The sequence below is a fragment of the Struthio camelus genome, chromosome 23 (genome assembly GCF_040807025.1).
Source record: "Struthio camelus isolate bStrCam1 chromosome 23, bStrCam1.hap1, whole genome shotgun sequence".
NCBI classification, from domain to species: Eukaryota; Metazoa; Chordata; class Aves; order Struthioniformes; family Struthionidae; genus Struthio; species Struthio camelus.
Genome location: NC_090964.1, coordinates 8,158,118 through 8,173,587, shown reverse-complemented (window position 1 = coordinate 8,173,587; position 15,470 = coordinate 8,158,118). Strand labels below are relative to the sequence as shown.

Here is a 15,470-nt window from a genome sequence, read left to right as displayed (position 1 = left end):
CTGCAAGGTCAGAGCTGACCTCCCATCTTCTGCCATGTGACACAATTGTGGAGTGCTTTATTTTTGCTGTTTTTACCTCAAAATAGTCCACGTGTGTTTGTTATCCTGAAGTGGAAGATTATACCTTTTTAACATGAAGATGAGGCTTGACGATGGAAGGACAAAGGCTTTTTAGAGAGTGGCTTTTTACCTTTTCGAGCCAGGGATGCATTGACTTCAAAGTGAGATTTAAGAGCCAGCAATTTTTTGTTTGCAAAACCAACGGTGTTACGTTTGTTTGCCAGAGTTGCTGTGTGGTTAAGGAGGTACCATGTATATCCCTTCTTAATGTGCTGTCAAATTCTGTTCTGCCTCTTTATCTAATGCTGAAGCAAACATAGCGTTAACCCTGGCGCATGATCAATGGTGGCTGATGTCATCTGATCCATGGCCCATTATATGTTCCCCCACAGGCCCAGGGTTTCCATGGTGAGATTGAAGACTTCCTCCTGTGGCTAACGAGGATGGAGAGCCAACTGTCTGCATCGAAACCCACAGGAGGTCTGCCAGAAACTGCCCGGGAACAACTTAATGCCCACATGGTAATTTCTTCGTAAAGATCTGTAACGCTTCTACTTCAACCAGTTTGTCTGTCCTGTCAAATCTCGGCGTCAAAATTTCTCCATTGCATGCCAGAGTCTGAAGGGGAGGGAGACGAGTGCTTCTCTGGTCTCTTCTTCTTTTCCTTTCTTCCCTGCCTGGGACAGGACTTCACAGCATCACTGGTTTAAGCACCTCTCTCTGTGCAAAGTGACCCACTGCTGTCACTTTGCTGCCTGCTCTGAATTTATTGAGTTCCAGCAAGCCATAGGCCCCTCTCTGAGCTCGAATGTCTTTGGTGCTGCCTTCCTTGCAGGAGCTGTACAGCCAGCTGAAAGCCAAGGAGGACATGTACAGCCAGCTGCTGGCCAAGGGGCGACTGATGCTGCTGAACCGTGATGACTCGGGCTCTGGCTCGAAGACGGAGCAGAGCGTAGCGCTGCTGGAGCAGAAATGGTGCCTGGTCAGCACCAAGATGGAGGAGAGAAAGGTAGGGTTTGCGGACAGATGCCATCTGCTCTTGCCCCCCACAAGCTGATCAGAGAGTAGATCCTCCCTCTTGCTGCTCTGCTTTCCTAGAGGAGATGTTACTGCAGTAAGTGGAGCCAGGCCGAGCTGGAGATCAGGATTATTTTTTAGGCCACCTCTCCCTTGGTTGCACAGGTTGAATTTGCCTTTCAAATGATGCTGAGAGCCGAGCTCAAGCTGTTATTTTCTTAGGTAGTCATAAGAGTCGGTTAAATCACATAGAAAATGAGAATTGTGTTTGGATTAATTTAGAAGAGAGGCGGGAAGAAACCTCCTGCGGCTCTGAAAGGCACACTTTGTTGGTCCTCTGAGCCAGACAGCCAGCCAACTTCTCCTCTGAACTGACTCCATTCTCGTGTTTTGGCCAGTGATGAGATAAAACAAGGGACGCTGTAGCCTCAGCCCAGAATAAATTTGTGGTGCTGCAGCTGTTGCCATCAAAATATCATCCACCTTCCATTTCCTGAGCAGCTCTTCCCATGGTGATCCGTTTCTCGGGAAGCTGAGGGTGACGCAGCTGCTTGTGTGTTGATAATGGAGTTGTCTCCTCTTTCATACACGATTCTTGCCCATTTGCTTTGAAAGAAGCTGATTCTGAAGCGGGCCGCTTTCACTGAAATCGCCTCCCCTTGGTAAACAAGTCATGTTCCCTGGCCGAACTGATGAGGTTCCCATTAGAGGCTCGTTTCATCAGGGATACAAAGCCTGCCTCTGTCTGTGAAACCGCAGATTGTGAACTTTAGCACTCTGTGTTTCCCCCCTTCCTCTCTCCCTCCCTCCCTCCCTCCCTCCCTGCGTCCGCTGCGGCAGTCGAAGCTGGAGGAAGCGCTCGCTCTGGCCACAGACTTCCAGAATTCCCTCCAGGACTTCATCAACTGGCTCACGCTGGCGGAGCAGAGCCTGAACATCGCGCCCCCGCCCAGCCTCATCCTGAACGCCGTGCTGGCCCAGATCGATGAGCACAAGGTACCTGGGGGCTGTGAGTGCCCGGCCAGCTGTTCCCTAGCAGAGCTGGGGTGTAGGGAGCTCGAGCACCTTCATCCTCCCTCTCTACCTAAGGCACTCTCAGGCCTGTCCAGTCCTTCTCTTTACATACGGGAGTAAATCTTTGCTGTTCTTAGGTGTTTGCCAATGAAGTGAATGCTCATCGGGATCAGATCATTGAGCTGGATCAAACCGGGAACCAGCTGAAGTTTCTCAGTCAAAAGCAGGATGTGGTTCTGATAAAGAACCTGCTGGTGAGCGTCCAGTCGCGCTGGGAGAAGGTTGTGCAGCGCTCTGTTGAGAGGGGCCGAGCTCTTGATGATGCCAGGAAGCGAGCCAAGCAGGTGAGAAATGTGGAAAGGGTGGGACAAACCCTGAGACATTGCTAGCCTTGCGGGACAGAAGGTCATAAGACAGAAAAAGGGACTGGGGAAAGCATCAGTGTTAAGCCTCAAACTGCCTCCTGTTTCGTTTCAGTTCCATGAAGCTTGGAAAAAACTGATTGATTGGCTGGAAGATGCAGAGAATCACCTGGACTCCGAGCTGGAGATCTCCAATGATCCTGACAAAATCAAGCTCCAGCTCTCCAAACACAAGGTAGGGTTTCACTGAAAGGAAACCCTACTGGCTGGGGTGGAAGGGAGCTTCCTTCCTTGGGAGGGAGAGCAAGGCAGCAGTGGCAAATGGCATGTTCCACCTCCATTACTGCAATGGAAAACCTATAGCTGTGGATCTGCACAAGAGAGCCATTTATCTTCCTTGCGAGGTCAGGCCTTCTAAAGCAATTTCTTTTTCCCTTCCCTGTTGCTGGTTCTAAACGCAGGAGTTTCAGAAGACGCTGGGCGGAAAGCAGCCAGTCTATGACACCACAATCAGGACTGGCAGAGCCCTCAAAGAAAAGGCCTTGCTTCCAGATGACGCTCAAAAGCTGGACAATTTACTGGGAGAAGTCCGGGATAAATGGGACACTGTGTGTGGCAAGTCTGTAGAAAGGTAAGTCCAGCCAGAACCCTGCAGTAGCGGTGCTTGTTTGTCAAGGACCGTTATCAAAGGGAAAAGCAAAGCAGAGGAGGCAGGATGGGAGGCTGGTAATGTGGCAATTAGATGTGATGGGTGGGGGAAGTCACTGGGCCGTGGCAAAAGGAGGTGGGTGAAGTGAGAAACACTTCCTGATTTCAGAAAGTTCACATGGATGTTTGTTCTTCAGGCAGCACAAACTGGAAGAAGCCCTCTTGTTCTCCGGTCAGTTCATGGATGCGCTACAAGCCCTGGTGGACTGGCTCTACAAGGTGGAACCACAATTAGCTGAAGACCAGCCTGTCCATGGTGACCTGGATCTGGTTATGAACTTGATGGATGCTCATAAGGTGAGAGAGCCTTTTCCAGCCCTTCTCCACGGTGTAAGTGGAGTTTGTGTTCCCCAAATACCAAATAATGGAGGAGCCAGAGTTGGTACCTCTGCAGAGCTGCATGTCTCAACGCTTTGGTTTGCTGTGGTGGACAAGGAGGGCAATAACAGGGCAAATGATTGCAAAGAGACTTTTATGGTGCTGGAAAGGCTACAGGACCTGGAATTCTGTTCTTCCCAGACATTATCAGACAGATCTATTGAGTTTTGAAGAGGCAGTTGAGTTTATAATCCTCTCTAAACTGTGGTCTTGGCAGTTTTCTCCAGCGTGTCTTAGAAATTGGCACTCCTCCTGCTGGATTAGGTCATAAGTTCAAATCCCCGGACAGGGCTTGGGCTTCTGTTCAAAGCAGCTACTGCACTGCAGTGCGAGCTCCTTGGCTAGGGCCTACCCTCCTCCAGGTCATGATCATTTCTGCCAGTGTTTGCAGGCTGCTCTGGTCGAAATTCCAGGCTCCTGTCCTCCTCGAAGTTTTACCTTTGCTGGCAGCGCTCAGGCTGTCCACATGCACTCACCCTGGAACATATTCAGATGCTCTGTGTGATATCTAGCTCTTAGCCTGCCCTTATCCCATATAACTGGGCTATGGTGAACCTGTGATGTGCACCCAGGAGTGTGGGGGTAAACCCTTGTTGCAAACCATTTCAACTGTGACCCCCTGATTTTCCCCCCTGGGACTGACTTCTGCCCTCTTGCCCTGCAGGTCTTTCAGAAGGAGCTGGGGAAGCGCACAGGGACGGTTCAGGTGCTCAAGCGCTCCGGCCGGGAGCTCATCGAGAACAGCCGAGATGACACAACCTGGGTCAAGGTGCAGCTGCAGGAGCTAAGCAACCGGTGGGACACAGTGTGCAAACTGTCCGTGTCGAAACAAACCCGCCTGGAACAGGCCTTGAAGCAGGTGAGCAAAAGGCTACAGCTGGAAACTCTGGTCTTTTGAGAGCTTTCTCTGTAGTCTACTTTCCTGCCCTGGAGTTCGATGCAACCGCCCTTGGAGAAGATGTCAGGGATGCTTCCTCCCCACGTCCAGGCGAAGGTCCTGGCCCTGCCAGTTGCCTGTGTAACTTGTGCCATGCTCTTTAACCTCTCTGTGCCTTTATGAAAATGGCAAATAGGTCCCCATGCCCCAGAGGAACATTGTCAGAACATTTGGAAGTACTTTGACAGGACAGATCCACGCTAGTGCTTTGGTGCTGGAAGCGCCTCCCTCGCCCTGAGGATGGCTGAGCAGGACACGCCAGTCCTGCAGCAGTTAACGGTCAGAACTGCGAGTGGTGGGATGGCGTCAGTTATTTCCTTATTTTTTCCCAAAGAAGAGCCGTTGAAGGCTTATTTGAAAAGGAAGGCTGAAAAGATCTCACTGATGTGCACAGCAGGCAGATGTGAGTCGCCAGGTGATCAGGGACTATTCAGACGTTGGTTTGCTGATGTCCAGTACAAGAAAGAGACCTAGATTAAAGCTTAAAAAAAGTCAAAAGGCTTGTAAGTAGATTTTATATCAAATAGGAAAAACTGCAGAATAAAATACCAAGATGCCAAATTGATCAGTATACAGGTAGTTGTGTTGTTTTAAAAAACATCCAGTTCTTCAATGCAGCTGATGCAGAGGAGAGTGAAAGGGAGATGCCCAACCTCTGCTTGTTGATTCAAGCTGGCCGGCAGGAGCTCCTGGGAGCTGTAGGACTCTTGTGCTGGTGCTGTATAAATCCAGACCAACAGTCAGTCGGGTCTTTTGTTTCCTCTCTTTTTTAAAAGACCTTTTCAGCCCCTTGTCTCTACAGCTCTCAGCAGCGAATCAAACGCCACGCTGCTCTGGGAGGAGGAGGAGGAGGACTAATGCGTGTGCTCTGTGTCACCGTAGGCAGAGGAGTTCAGGACGGCTGTGCACATGCTGCTGGAGTGGCTCTCAGAAGCTGAACAGACCCTCCGCTTCCGGGGCGCGCTTCCCGATGACGCCGAGGCATTGCAGTCTCTCATTGACATTCACAAGGTATCGGGCAGCTCTGAAATGCGAGGCACACCGGGGCCCGGAGCTGCCCTCAGCGTAAAGGGTGGACGTTAGGAGCAAAGGGCTGCTCGTTGCCTTTTCTTTTTAAAGCAGTGTAGGGAAAATTTGTAAGCAGGAGTGTTTCAAAATAATCCCTTTGGGCCTTGTTTAAGTTCCTGCTTTTTGAAGGGTGTGAAGAGAAATTAAACTGGTTTTACAGTAAAAGACCCCAGGTGATTAGGAAAACAATACATATTAAATAACCTTGATGAAAAGTGTTTTCTTGCAGAGCTTGCAGGTAGATGTAGGGTGGAGATTGTAGAGGTGGGGTTGGAGGGACCTGGATTGCTGTTGCTGCTGTGCCAGCCCTTCATGCCCTTCCTGTGGATATCTCCCTTCCAGGAGTTCATGAAGAAAGTGGAGGAGAAGAGAGTGGATGTGAACGCGGCAGTGGGAATGGGAGAGGTCATCCTGGCCGCGTGCCATCCTGACTGCATCACCACCATTAAACACTGGATCACCATCATCCGAGCCAGGTTTGAGGAGGTGAGTCTCTGGGCCGTGCCAGCCGGCAGTCAGGAGGAGCACGCTCTCACTGCTGGGACAGTGACGGATTGAACTCGTGGGGCCTCCGTTGGACTCGGCCAGGCTTTACTCCAAAGAGACTGTTAAGAGATGATGGGGTCTGACCAGCTGGGATCAGCTCTGAGACAGCACGTCCCTTACCTAGGGAGAGGTTGCTGCCTCGTTCCCGGAGTATGCCTCTGCTCTTGGCTTTTCCCCCTCTGGTGTGCCGTGCTTGGCTGATGGTGACCCTTCTGTTTCCAATAGGTTCTCACATGGGCAAAGCAGCACCAGCAGAGACTCGAGTCTGCACTCTCGGAGTTGGTGGCAAATGCAGAGCTTCTAGAAGAGCTCCTGGCTTGGATCCAGTGGGCTGAGACGACACTGATTCAGCAGGATCAGGAGCCAATGCCACAAAACATCGATCAGGTCAAAGCCCTCATCGCTGAGCACCAGGTAAGCCCAGGGCTGAAGGCAGCTTATTTTCCTGTGCTCTTGGGAGAGGGGCAGGTGGGATTTTATTCCTGCCACTCTGTGGAGGAGGCATTAGACTTCACTCTCCGTCCCTGTTAAAACAGCTTGTTATCCACCCGGAACTGTCACTGATGAACAAAGCCAGCCCAAGGGCCTGACTCAGGCTTGCAGATGAAAGCCAGAGCTATTCAATAGCTTTCCCACAAGGCCACATAATTAGTGTCTAGTGTCCTCTATGGGCTTGGGGTGTCCAAGTGAGAATCCAGAGCGATGGCAATTCGAGGCTGAGCACATCTTGACGACTGCTCTTATCTCACCTGTATTTTGACAGTCCTTTATGGAGGAGATGACACGAAAGCAGCCGGATGTGGACCGGGTCACGAAGACGTACAAGAGGAAAGCTACTGAACCCACGCACGGGCCTTTCATCGAGAAATCCCGTAGCAACAGTACGTTCCCTGCTTGTGATGCACAACCTTCGCTGCAGCACGTGCTATGATGGGGGGGAAATGAAATATGTAGGAAACTAATCACAGTTGATTGTCAATTAACGAGGCATCCTGCATTGACGGCCACCTGGCATGCAGTTAAAACTTGTGAAGACAGAGGGGGAGAAAATGCGGGTGGTGCTTGCCAAAAAGGAGGCGTGCCGCACCTCTGCGGAGGGGTGCACCAGCAGCCCTGGCCCAGCCTGCCTGCGTCTTATTTATCTCAGCAGTGCTGGGAAGCTCCTGCAGCCGCATCTCTCCTGTTTCCTTCTGCAGTTCGGCAACAAGATTTTCCCTTTGTACTTGTTCCTTGAAACCAGAGTCCCTTGGGAACACTCTAGTGCAAAGGGGTGGATGGGAGCACCGGGGGATTTGGGTGCAAAGCTGTCACCTTGTCCTCCCTCCTAGGAACATTGCTCAAGCCTGCGTTTCTATTCAGAAAGCAGCTGGCAAGCCTGTGGGAGGGTTTTTTTTTGTATGAAATATAAAGTGTACTTTGCTGCTGCCTTTTCTTGGACCATTCGGATTTGTTGTACCCATCAGTTACCTGAAACAATGCTTTTTTTTCCTCACTTTTTCCAGGAAAATCTTTGAGCCAGGCAGCCCCCCCTACCATGCCCATTATCTCCCAGTCGGAAACAAAGAACCCCCGGATCAACCAGCTCTCGGCGCGCTGGCAGCAGGTCTGGCTGCTGGCCCTGGAGCGGCAGCGGAAACTCAACGATGCTCTGGACCGCCTCGAGGAGGTAACGGCCACGCAGTGCTCTCTCGAGGGCCGGGGCAGCGTTGCCCCGCGGGCTGCTTGCAGGAGGTGCGAGGAGCATCTTACCTTAGTGCTGCCTCTTAAACTGTCCCGGTCCTGCAGACGATCACTGCTGCACTGCTAAAAATGCCAAAATGCCTTCTGAAATATTAAGGCTGAAAAGTACCTTCTATAATTAACTGCACATTAATGAACTGCTTTGTGCCCTTGCGGTCGGTATCTTTAGAGGTAACGAAAGCCAGGCCTGCTTTACACACCTAGTAATCAGCTTAACAATTATCGTGGTGCTGTATATATCTTTTCCAAACATCTAATGTAATTTTTGTTTTTATTTATGCTTAACAAAGCAGCTATGCCCAGAAGTGAGTGTTTTTGTTTTCTGTTGCTTTTTCTGTAGGTCAGTTCAGTTTATACGTATTAATGTTTTTTTCTTCGTTACTTTTAACTCCAGGAATGTTTAGAGAGAGGGAAAAAAAAAGCACTAAAAATGTTGCGTTACGTTGCTCTGAGCTCCCTTAAGTAGTGGGATCTTGGGAATGCTTTTGGGCAGGGGGGAAGGACGTTAAGTTAAACTGGAGGGCGAGTGGTCCGTCGCGCGTGGGCTGCAGAGACGAGGCGTGGGTATCGCTGGCGCGTGTGCCGCAGGGCTCGGGGAGAGGGAAGGGACACCGTTTAGCCAGGGAGGAAAGTTGTGTTTCACCTTGGTGGAAACACTGCTGGCTTTTCCGGACAGACGAGCCAGAACGCTCCCACTTGCTTAGAGGAAAAGGGACTGGGGAGATGGGTGCCCAAAACTGAGACAGGAACAGGCAATCCACCCAGGCAGAGACTGGGGAACCGTTAGACCAAATCCTGGGGGAAAAGCGCCCGAAAATGTCTAAAACCAGCCGATGTGTGTGTGCGTCTGTGTGCAAGTAGCTGATCTATCCGCGTGTCTGTACGTACGCAAGCCTGGGGGTGCTTCCTCCCGTGTCGGTGGTTCCGTGACGCCCGTTCCCCGCGGTGGCTGTCGGCTGCGCTGTGTGTCCTTCTGTCCCAGAAAGTCGATTTAACCGGCCCTGTTGCTGACAGCAGTCGCTAGCTAAACCTTCCTGGAAGCGTCGCTTGGGAAGGGTCAGAGTTAGCACCTAGAGTTCAGGCACGGTCTTGTCCAAGGCTGACGTTTCAGGCTGTCATAGAGCTGGGGGGTTTTGGGGGCGTTTTCCAGTGCTGACTCTCGTGGGTTTTCTTCCAGTTGAAGGAGTTTGCAAACTTTGACTTCGACGTCTGGCGAAAGAAGTACATGCGCTGGATGAACCACAAGAAATCCCGCGTCATGGACTTCTTCAGGCGCATCGACAAAGACCAAGATGGAAAAATCACCCGGCAGGAGTTTATTGATGGCATCCTGGCCTCTAGTAAGTCCTCGTCTGCTCCGACCCAACTGCCCCCAGCACGTGCTGCCCCTCGTCTCGGGGAGCCTTCCTTGGTGGCAGAGACAAGGTGGGAGTCCAAGGGGGTTGTCCTCTGCCAAGAGTGCGCAGGAGTGAAATGAAATGGGGAAACAGCCACCTCAGCGTGGCAAGAGGCTGCTCGAGGCCTGGGGTTCAGACTCTGCAGCCACCAGTGGTGGCAGGCGAGATTTGGGCATCGGTTACTCATCTCCTTCCCCGTTGCAGAGTTCCCCACCACAAAGCTGGAGATGACCGCAGTGGCTGACATCTTTGACCGTGACGGGGACGGCTACATAGACTACTACGAGTTTGTGGCTGCTCTCCATCCTAACAAGGATGCCTACCGCCCCACCACTGACGCAGACAAGATCGAAGATGAGGTAAAGGACCCAGAGAGATGGGCCTTCTGGTTTGGGGTGGGTCAGGCTGTGGTTTGGCAGCTGGGGTTGGAGAAAACAAAGAGGAGGAAGAAAAAGGCCTGTGTTGGTGCTGACCTAAAGTAATTTGTCCGAGTATCACCACATCTACCGCCTAATCTAATTTTTAAAGGGAAGGCTGCTTAGATCTCCGTTTTATCCAAGCAGTGCCTTGTCTTGGGGAGACTCCTGCCCCGGGCAGGAGGTAGAAGAAGCCCTGTCTCTTACTCTTGCTCGTTTGCACCGGCAGGTCACGAGACAAGTGGCCCAGTGCAAGTGTGCCAAGAGGTTTCAAGTGGAGCAGATCGGCGAGAACAAATACCGGGTAAGGGAGAGTGGCCCGAATTCAGCCGTAACGGCACAAATGCTACTTTCGGTTCATGCCTAGGGAGGAAGCTACCAAAGAGAGGTGCTCAGTGTGTGGTTTCTGCTTAGCCGAAGCCAACCGAACCTTTCAGCCGTCTGCGGGAGGCGGCGGCTCCGGCGCTGTTTGCCCAGCGCTGTCCTCCCCACGTCAGCCAGCGGCGCTCGGTCCGTTCCCAGGGCGTTCCCCGTTTCGGGAGCGCCGGGCAAATATAAAAGTGGCACTGTTCTGGGGGAGCCCGGCCCGCTCGCCACATGAAATGTTGTATTCACTCCAAACAGCCGCTGCCTTGAAGTTTTTCTCGTGTATGAGTGTACCTCACGCCTATGTTTTTCTTAGCTCATTTCTAAAGAAGTAGAATAATTTCCTTAAAGAATCTCTTTGTAATGGACTGCGTGTTTATGTTTCAAATTATTCACTTCTGAAACGAACTGGCAGCAAACCTGCCCGGTTTCCTGCGCGCTTTTTTTCAGGACTTGCGTTTTGGCACGGCGGAGCTGAAACGCAGAGTTCGTCCCCTTTGGCCGCATCGAATTTCAGGCTCGCGTGGTGAATTTCAGTGTGTCGAATTGCAGCGTCTACTTTAGAACCGAATAGCATAAAATCCACAGATTTCTAACGACCTGCAGTTAACAGTTTTCATGATGATTGCACTGTTAATCCCATAAAATGTTTTTCTTGTTTCTCTTCCCCCTCTTCTTCCTCTTGATGTTCCTTTCCCTCCCCTCCCCAACCCGTATCCCTCCAACACTTGTCTGTCTCCGTAGTTCTTCCTCGGCAATCAGGTACAGTTTGCCTTGTAATGCTGTCTCTCACTTCTTTTTAACAACCGTAGCTTGCTGTATGTCCGTAATGCCCGTCTGTCCTGTGGTGCTGTGGGAGGACGTGATCTGTTCAGTGCTGCGGTGTAGAGCTTGTTGTGCTGCTCAGCAGAGCCTGGTACATAAAGCGCGCGAGCTGAGAGCGCAATCCGAAAAGATTACGACGGAGTTGGGCAGAAAGAAGGCAAAAGTTCAATAGAAGAAATTGGGCTTGACACAAATTGAGAGATTTTTTCTGAGGAGCTTGCGCAAGGGCTGTTTTCCCCTTGGGTGGACCGTCAGCCTTTACAAAATCTTAGGAGTAAAACTTCCTGCACCAGGACTGTGTACCAGGCTCTGGCTGCGTCTGGGTCGCGATCCGCATGGAATGAGAATGCCGAATCCACATATTTTAATCCCGTAGGTAACGATAACTAAACCTTCATCCCTGCTACACCCACTGAGTAACTCCTAACTGGAGCAAGGCTCTCAAAACCTCCGTGTTTCCCGTTACTGCTCTGCTCGGAGGTTAGCGTTGCCACGTGTGTAGCTGCCAGCTGGTTCGGGTGTTGGTACTGGGACAGGAGCAGCGCGTGCCCCCGCTCGAACAACAAAGGCGATTGTTCATGTGGTGCGATGCTGCCTTTCCGTAAATGCGATGCCCTGAAAAGAAAGAAATTTGGGTTTCGAAAGCAAACGGATCCAAGACAGCTCTGGTTCCATTTCAGACAGGAAAAGCTTCAAAGGCAACTGAAAAGCTAACTGCGGCCGTGCAAATGAGAGTTAACATGGCACCCGTTTTTCCCCAGATCAGAGGAGCTCTGCTCCTAAACTGTCTCAAGACCTGTCCGCTCTGCGACGCTGCAGCCTGCCTTGCTTGTGCCCATGTATCTGAACTAGCTTCTAGCTAGGTATTTGAAGGACCCAGAGGGTGGAAAAGACACCTCTGCTGCCCTCTCGTCCCCTCCCGGCGGCTGTGTTGGAGCGCGGTCCCGGGCCCCATCCCTGCGGGAAGGACGGGTCTGCCAAGCCCCCTGCGCTGCCTCTCGCCCCCTCTGCCTGCAGTGCCCCATCCAGACCTGTCTTGGACTCTTGTTTTCATTTTGTCTCCTGTTTTTTGCATTCTTACCTACCCAGGGAACATGTTACTGCTTTTTTATCGTTCTGAAGACGCTCTCACTTCCAAAGAGGGGTTCTCTTATCTTCTCATCAGAGCACGTGCTCTGCAAGCCGGGGCGCAAAGCGGCTGCCTCTGAGCCGGGCTCCCGGTGTCCAGTTCAGGCCCTGCCAAGTGCCTCATGCAGAAGGAAGCCACGAGCCTGGGCTTGGCTGTCTGGGAGGTTTAGGATAGCAAGAGGGAGCCTTGAGAAATCAGCCACACGCTTCTGATTCAGGGTGCACTTGTTTGAAATTGCAGATGTTTAAAATCACTAATGAACATTGCAATCACTAATCAACATCGCTGCTGGATTCCTCCGTGGATTCCCATCATTCTGCACTCACTGAAACATCCTCATGGGGCGACGGTTTCTGCGGTGGGAGCTTTCTGGCTGGTGGGGTCAAGTCTGAGGCTCAGGGAGATACCTGGACTTCAGACTTGGTGAGAGGTTTCTCTCTCGGTGGTGACGCAGCACTGCTTGCCTTGCTGGTTCACCAGCCTTCGGGGATCCGAATCAGCCATTTCTTCTCAGAGTGGACTTGCACCAGGAGTGTCAGTACATTGACTGCCTCTGTTTTCTTCATAATAAAGGGAAAAACCACAATTCTGGCTGAGAAAACCCATCCAAAAACTGAATTCCAAATTCTCATTTGCTGCTTAAAAAAAAAAAAAAACCTTCAACTTTAAAACTAAATGATTTTGGTAGTTGCATCTTCCTAAAGTCATGCAGCAGAAAAAATCCTGTAAATTGGTGCCAGTGTGCATTTATTCCAGAAGAACATAGTTGTAGAAACCGCAAAAGTATTTAATAGATCAGAAAAAACATTTGGGACTGCACTGAGTTTTTTAAATAGTCTAGTCCCGGTTGTGACCTGTGCTTTGCTCTGGTGCAGCCTGCTCTGGAAAAGAGCTGCATTTCCATTTATGTCCCTGTTGTCTGACCTGCTCCTTTCTTGGTTCTGCAGTTTGGTGATTCCCAGCAGTTGCGGCTGGTCCGTATTCTGCGTAGCACTGTCATGGTTCGAGTTGGCGGAGGATGGATGGCCCTGGATGAATTTTTAGTGAAAAATGATCCTTGCAGAGGTAAGACAGTTCTGGTTTTCTAACTCCATTCTCTTCCATTGGTGTGAGCCTGAGAACTTACCAGAGACGCTTTTTGTCTGCACTGACTGTAAATTGCCAAATGATACTAGATACTCCAGCAAAGTGGGGCTGGGTTATCCCAGTAACAGGCAGGAGTTGGAGAAAATGGATCAGTAAGAAATCACAAAACTTAGTGCTGCCATATCTTGCAATTTTACAGCAAATCTTGCTGCATCTAGGTTTCTTAAGCGGAGAGGGAAAGGGTTGCGTGTTGTTATTTTTAAGACTCCAGCAAACGGAGTTGCATTGCTGTACGGAGGATCTTAGCTGTGCTTTGAAGCACTGACTGTGTATGTAGGGCTCTTTGGATAAAGAAGTAAACTTTGTAAAGGTGACCTGAAAAGTGACCTCAAAACCAGGCGGCTGTAAAATCCTGATCTGAGCCACTGGGGAGGAGATGCTGTGGCCCAGGATCCTTGAACCCCTGGCGCTGGCCGCACATGCTCTGGCCCTGGTGTGCTGAGAATTCAGGCTAGTCCTCATCATTAAGGAGTCATCTCTCCTGTGACTTTAAATGACTTATTTGATATACATCTAATGCATTTCTAATACAAATTTTCTCAGCTCGTCTTCTGCCTTCTGAGCGGCGGCATAAGGCACTGTTTTGGAAACCCTGAGCTGTGCAACACTGAGCAACGTAAATACTTGTTTGCAGTGAGATCTGCTGCCAGTCCTGGGTCTTCCTCTAGCGCCTTAAAAATGCCTTTTTCCTCCCCGCTCTGTCGGTGATGGTCAAAACCTGGCCCTCTCTCCTTTCTTTCTGGATTGCCACGTGCCAGATTTGAGTTTTAACGAGGCTGCATTTAGACAGCATCGCTCACGGAGTTGTTTGGGGCTGGGTTGGATTTCTTTGGGGGATTTTGGGCACCGCATCCTGCTGTAAGTGTAAGTGTCACGCTGCACAGCTGTGTCCCAGTGAACGCCCAGCAGCAAAGCAAGAAAGATGTTTCACTTTAGCATTAATGCAGGTAAAATCCAAGTGCAAGAAACTCCTAGACAAATCCAGCTCGAGGAAGACGCAGCGGCACATTAGAAAGGAGAAAAAATAAAAGAATAAAAATATGATCTTGTGTTTTTAGGGCTCAAAAGTTTCCTAGAGGCTCTGTGTGTGCACGCTACGCCTTTGCTGCAGGGCATGGCCTTCCCCGGCTCCCTCCGCCCTGCCGCCGCTGCGTGGGGACGCCAGCGGCCGCCAGTCCCCCCTTTGCCCTCAAAGCGCTTCGCTCTTGACCAATTTCTGCCTTTTCCTGCTCTGTTCGTTTCCTTGTCTCCTGTGTATTTTCTTTATTCTAGTTCACCACCCTGGAGGTAAAATAAAGCGCTCTGATTCCAGCTCATCGATTGCCAGTCAGTCTCCGATAGGTTGGCGTTTTTCTGCTTCCTCCCCTCCCCGGCGCCCCCGATCTTACCGGCGAGAACGGCTTTGCTTCCCCAGCCTCTAACCTCCCTTCCCCTGCAGACGGCATGGCCCCCACTGCTCGGGGCCGTTTAAGCGGTTTTGGCGAATTCAGCCGTTTCCAAAGCAGAGTGACCTCGTAAGAGGCTGCGGACCCCGCTCTCCGCTGCACGCCGCGCCGCCGGCCAGGGCTGCAGCCTCCTCGTCCTGTCCGGGAGGATGGAGCCTGCCTTCTTTTCTTTGCATGGCTCTCCATAACCATAGTAACCAAACAGCTCGAATCTGCGTGTATTTACTGTCACGGCACCCCGTGAGGTAGTGTTGCGCTCAGTCCACCATGCCAAGGTACAGAGCCCTAGTAAAATGAAGTCTGGGTTTAATTTAAGTGCCTGATGTAAGCACTTCAGCTAAATCCCCAGCTGCACGCGTGGGCGACGAAGGCAGAGCCCCCTCCTGGGGCTGGCTCCGTCCCCCCGAGAGCCGAGCCGTTTCGGAGAAGCCTGTCTTGCCTTCCCATGGGCTAAAGGGGACTTCCACCTTTGGCATCGAGGTTAAGCAGGGTGGATCACGTTTAAAGGACTCAAGGAAGGCTGTGCAGGATCGGTGTAGCCCAGGGACTCAGTGTCCAGAGGTGATTCCCAGGTAGCAGCCATTCTTCCCACTGGGGGTTGGAATGTGGTCCCCTGAGAGCTGCATTGATGAGAAACGTTTGGAAGTGGAGGTTGGGACATCCTGCCCCGATAACGAACACCAGGATCACGAACCACACTGGGGAGTCAGGATCAGCTCCGTTTTTGAAACATTCGGTCTTGAGACCCTTATCAGTCAGTCACTTTTGTGCTGGATTTGGTCTTCTGCTGGGACCGGTCACCAGAGCCTTGATCAGGGGACAGACGTGAGAGCTGGATGTGACCCCACGGGTGACTTCTGGCAGCAAGAGCACCCTTCAGGTCCCGTTTCTTCTTCCATGTGCAGCTCTCCTCCAT

The 15,470-nt window shown here is 51.3% G+C and overlaps 1 protein-coding gene across 14 annotated transcripts in view; it reads left to right on the top strand.

The window, feature by feature from the left end:
* Window positions 1-15,470, top strand: part of MACF1 (microtubule actin crosslinking factor 1) — a 160,091-nt gene that overhangs the window by 137,959 nt on the left and 6,662 nt on the right. For 9 of the 14 annotated variants that reach the window (XM_068917710.1, XM_068917709.1, XM_068917704.1 and 6 more), the window contains 18 exons: window positions 453-581; window positions 896-1,069; window positions 1,918-2,073; window positions 2,229-2,435; window positions 2,569-2,688; window positions 2,915-3,084; window positions 3,299-3,458; window positions 4,204-4,398; window positions 5,359-5,487; window positions 5,887-6,030; window positions 6,316-6,504; window positions 6,854-6,971; window positions 7,593-7,756; window positions 9,008-9,170; window positions 9,432-9,586; window positions 9,873-9,947; window positions 10,754-10,771; window positions 12,911-13,028. In XM_068917710.1, the coding sequence (XP_068773811.1) occupies window positions 453-581; window positions 896-1,069; window positions 1,918-2,073; window positions 2,229-2,435; window positions 2,569-2,688; window positions 2,915-3,084; window positions 3,299-3,458; window positions 4,204-4,398; window positions 5,359-5,487; window positions 5,887-6,030; window positions 6,316-6,504; window positions 6,854-6,971; window positions 7,593-7,756; window positions 9,008-9,170; window positions 9,432-9,586; window positions 9,873-9,947; window positions 10,754-10,771; window positions 12,911-13,028 (2,584 nt within the window). Of the gene's footprint in view, window positions 1-452; window positions 582-895; window positions 1,070-1,917; window positions 2,074-2,228; window positions 2,436-2,568; window positions 2,689-2,914; window positions 3,085-3,298; window positions 3,459-4,203; window positions 4,399-5,358; window positions 5,488-5,886; window positions 6,031-6,315; window positions 6,505-6,853; window positions 6,972-7,592; window positions 7,757-9,007; window positions 9,171-9,431; window positions 9,587-9,872; window positions 9,948-10,753; window positions 10,772-12,910; window positions 13,029-14,381; window positions 14,546-15,470 lie in introns of those variants that run through there. The other 5 variants (XM_068917708.1, XM_068917701.1, XM_068917698.1 and 2 more) reach the window with 2 other exon arrangements.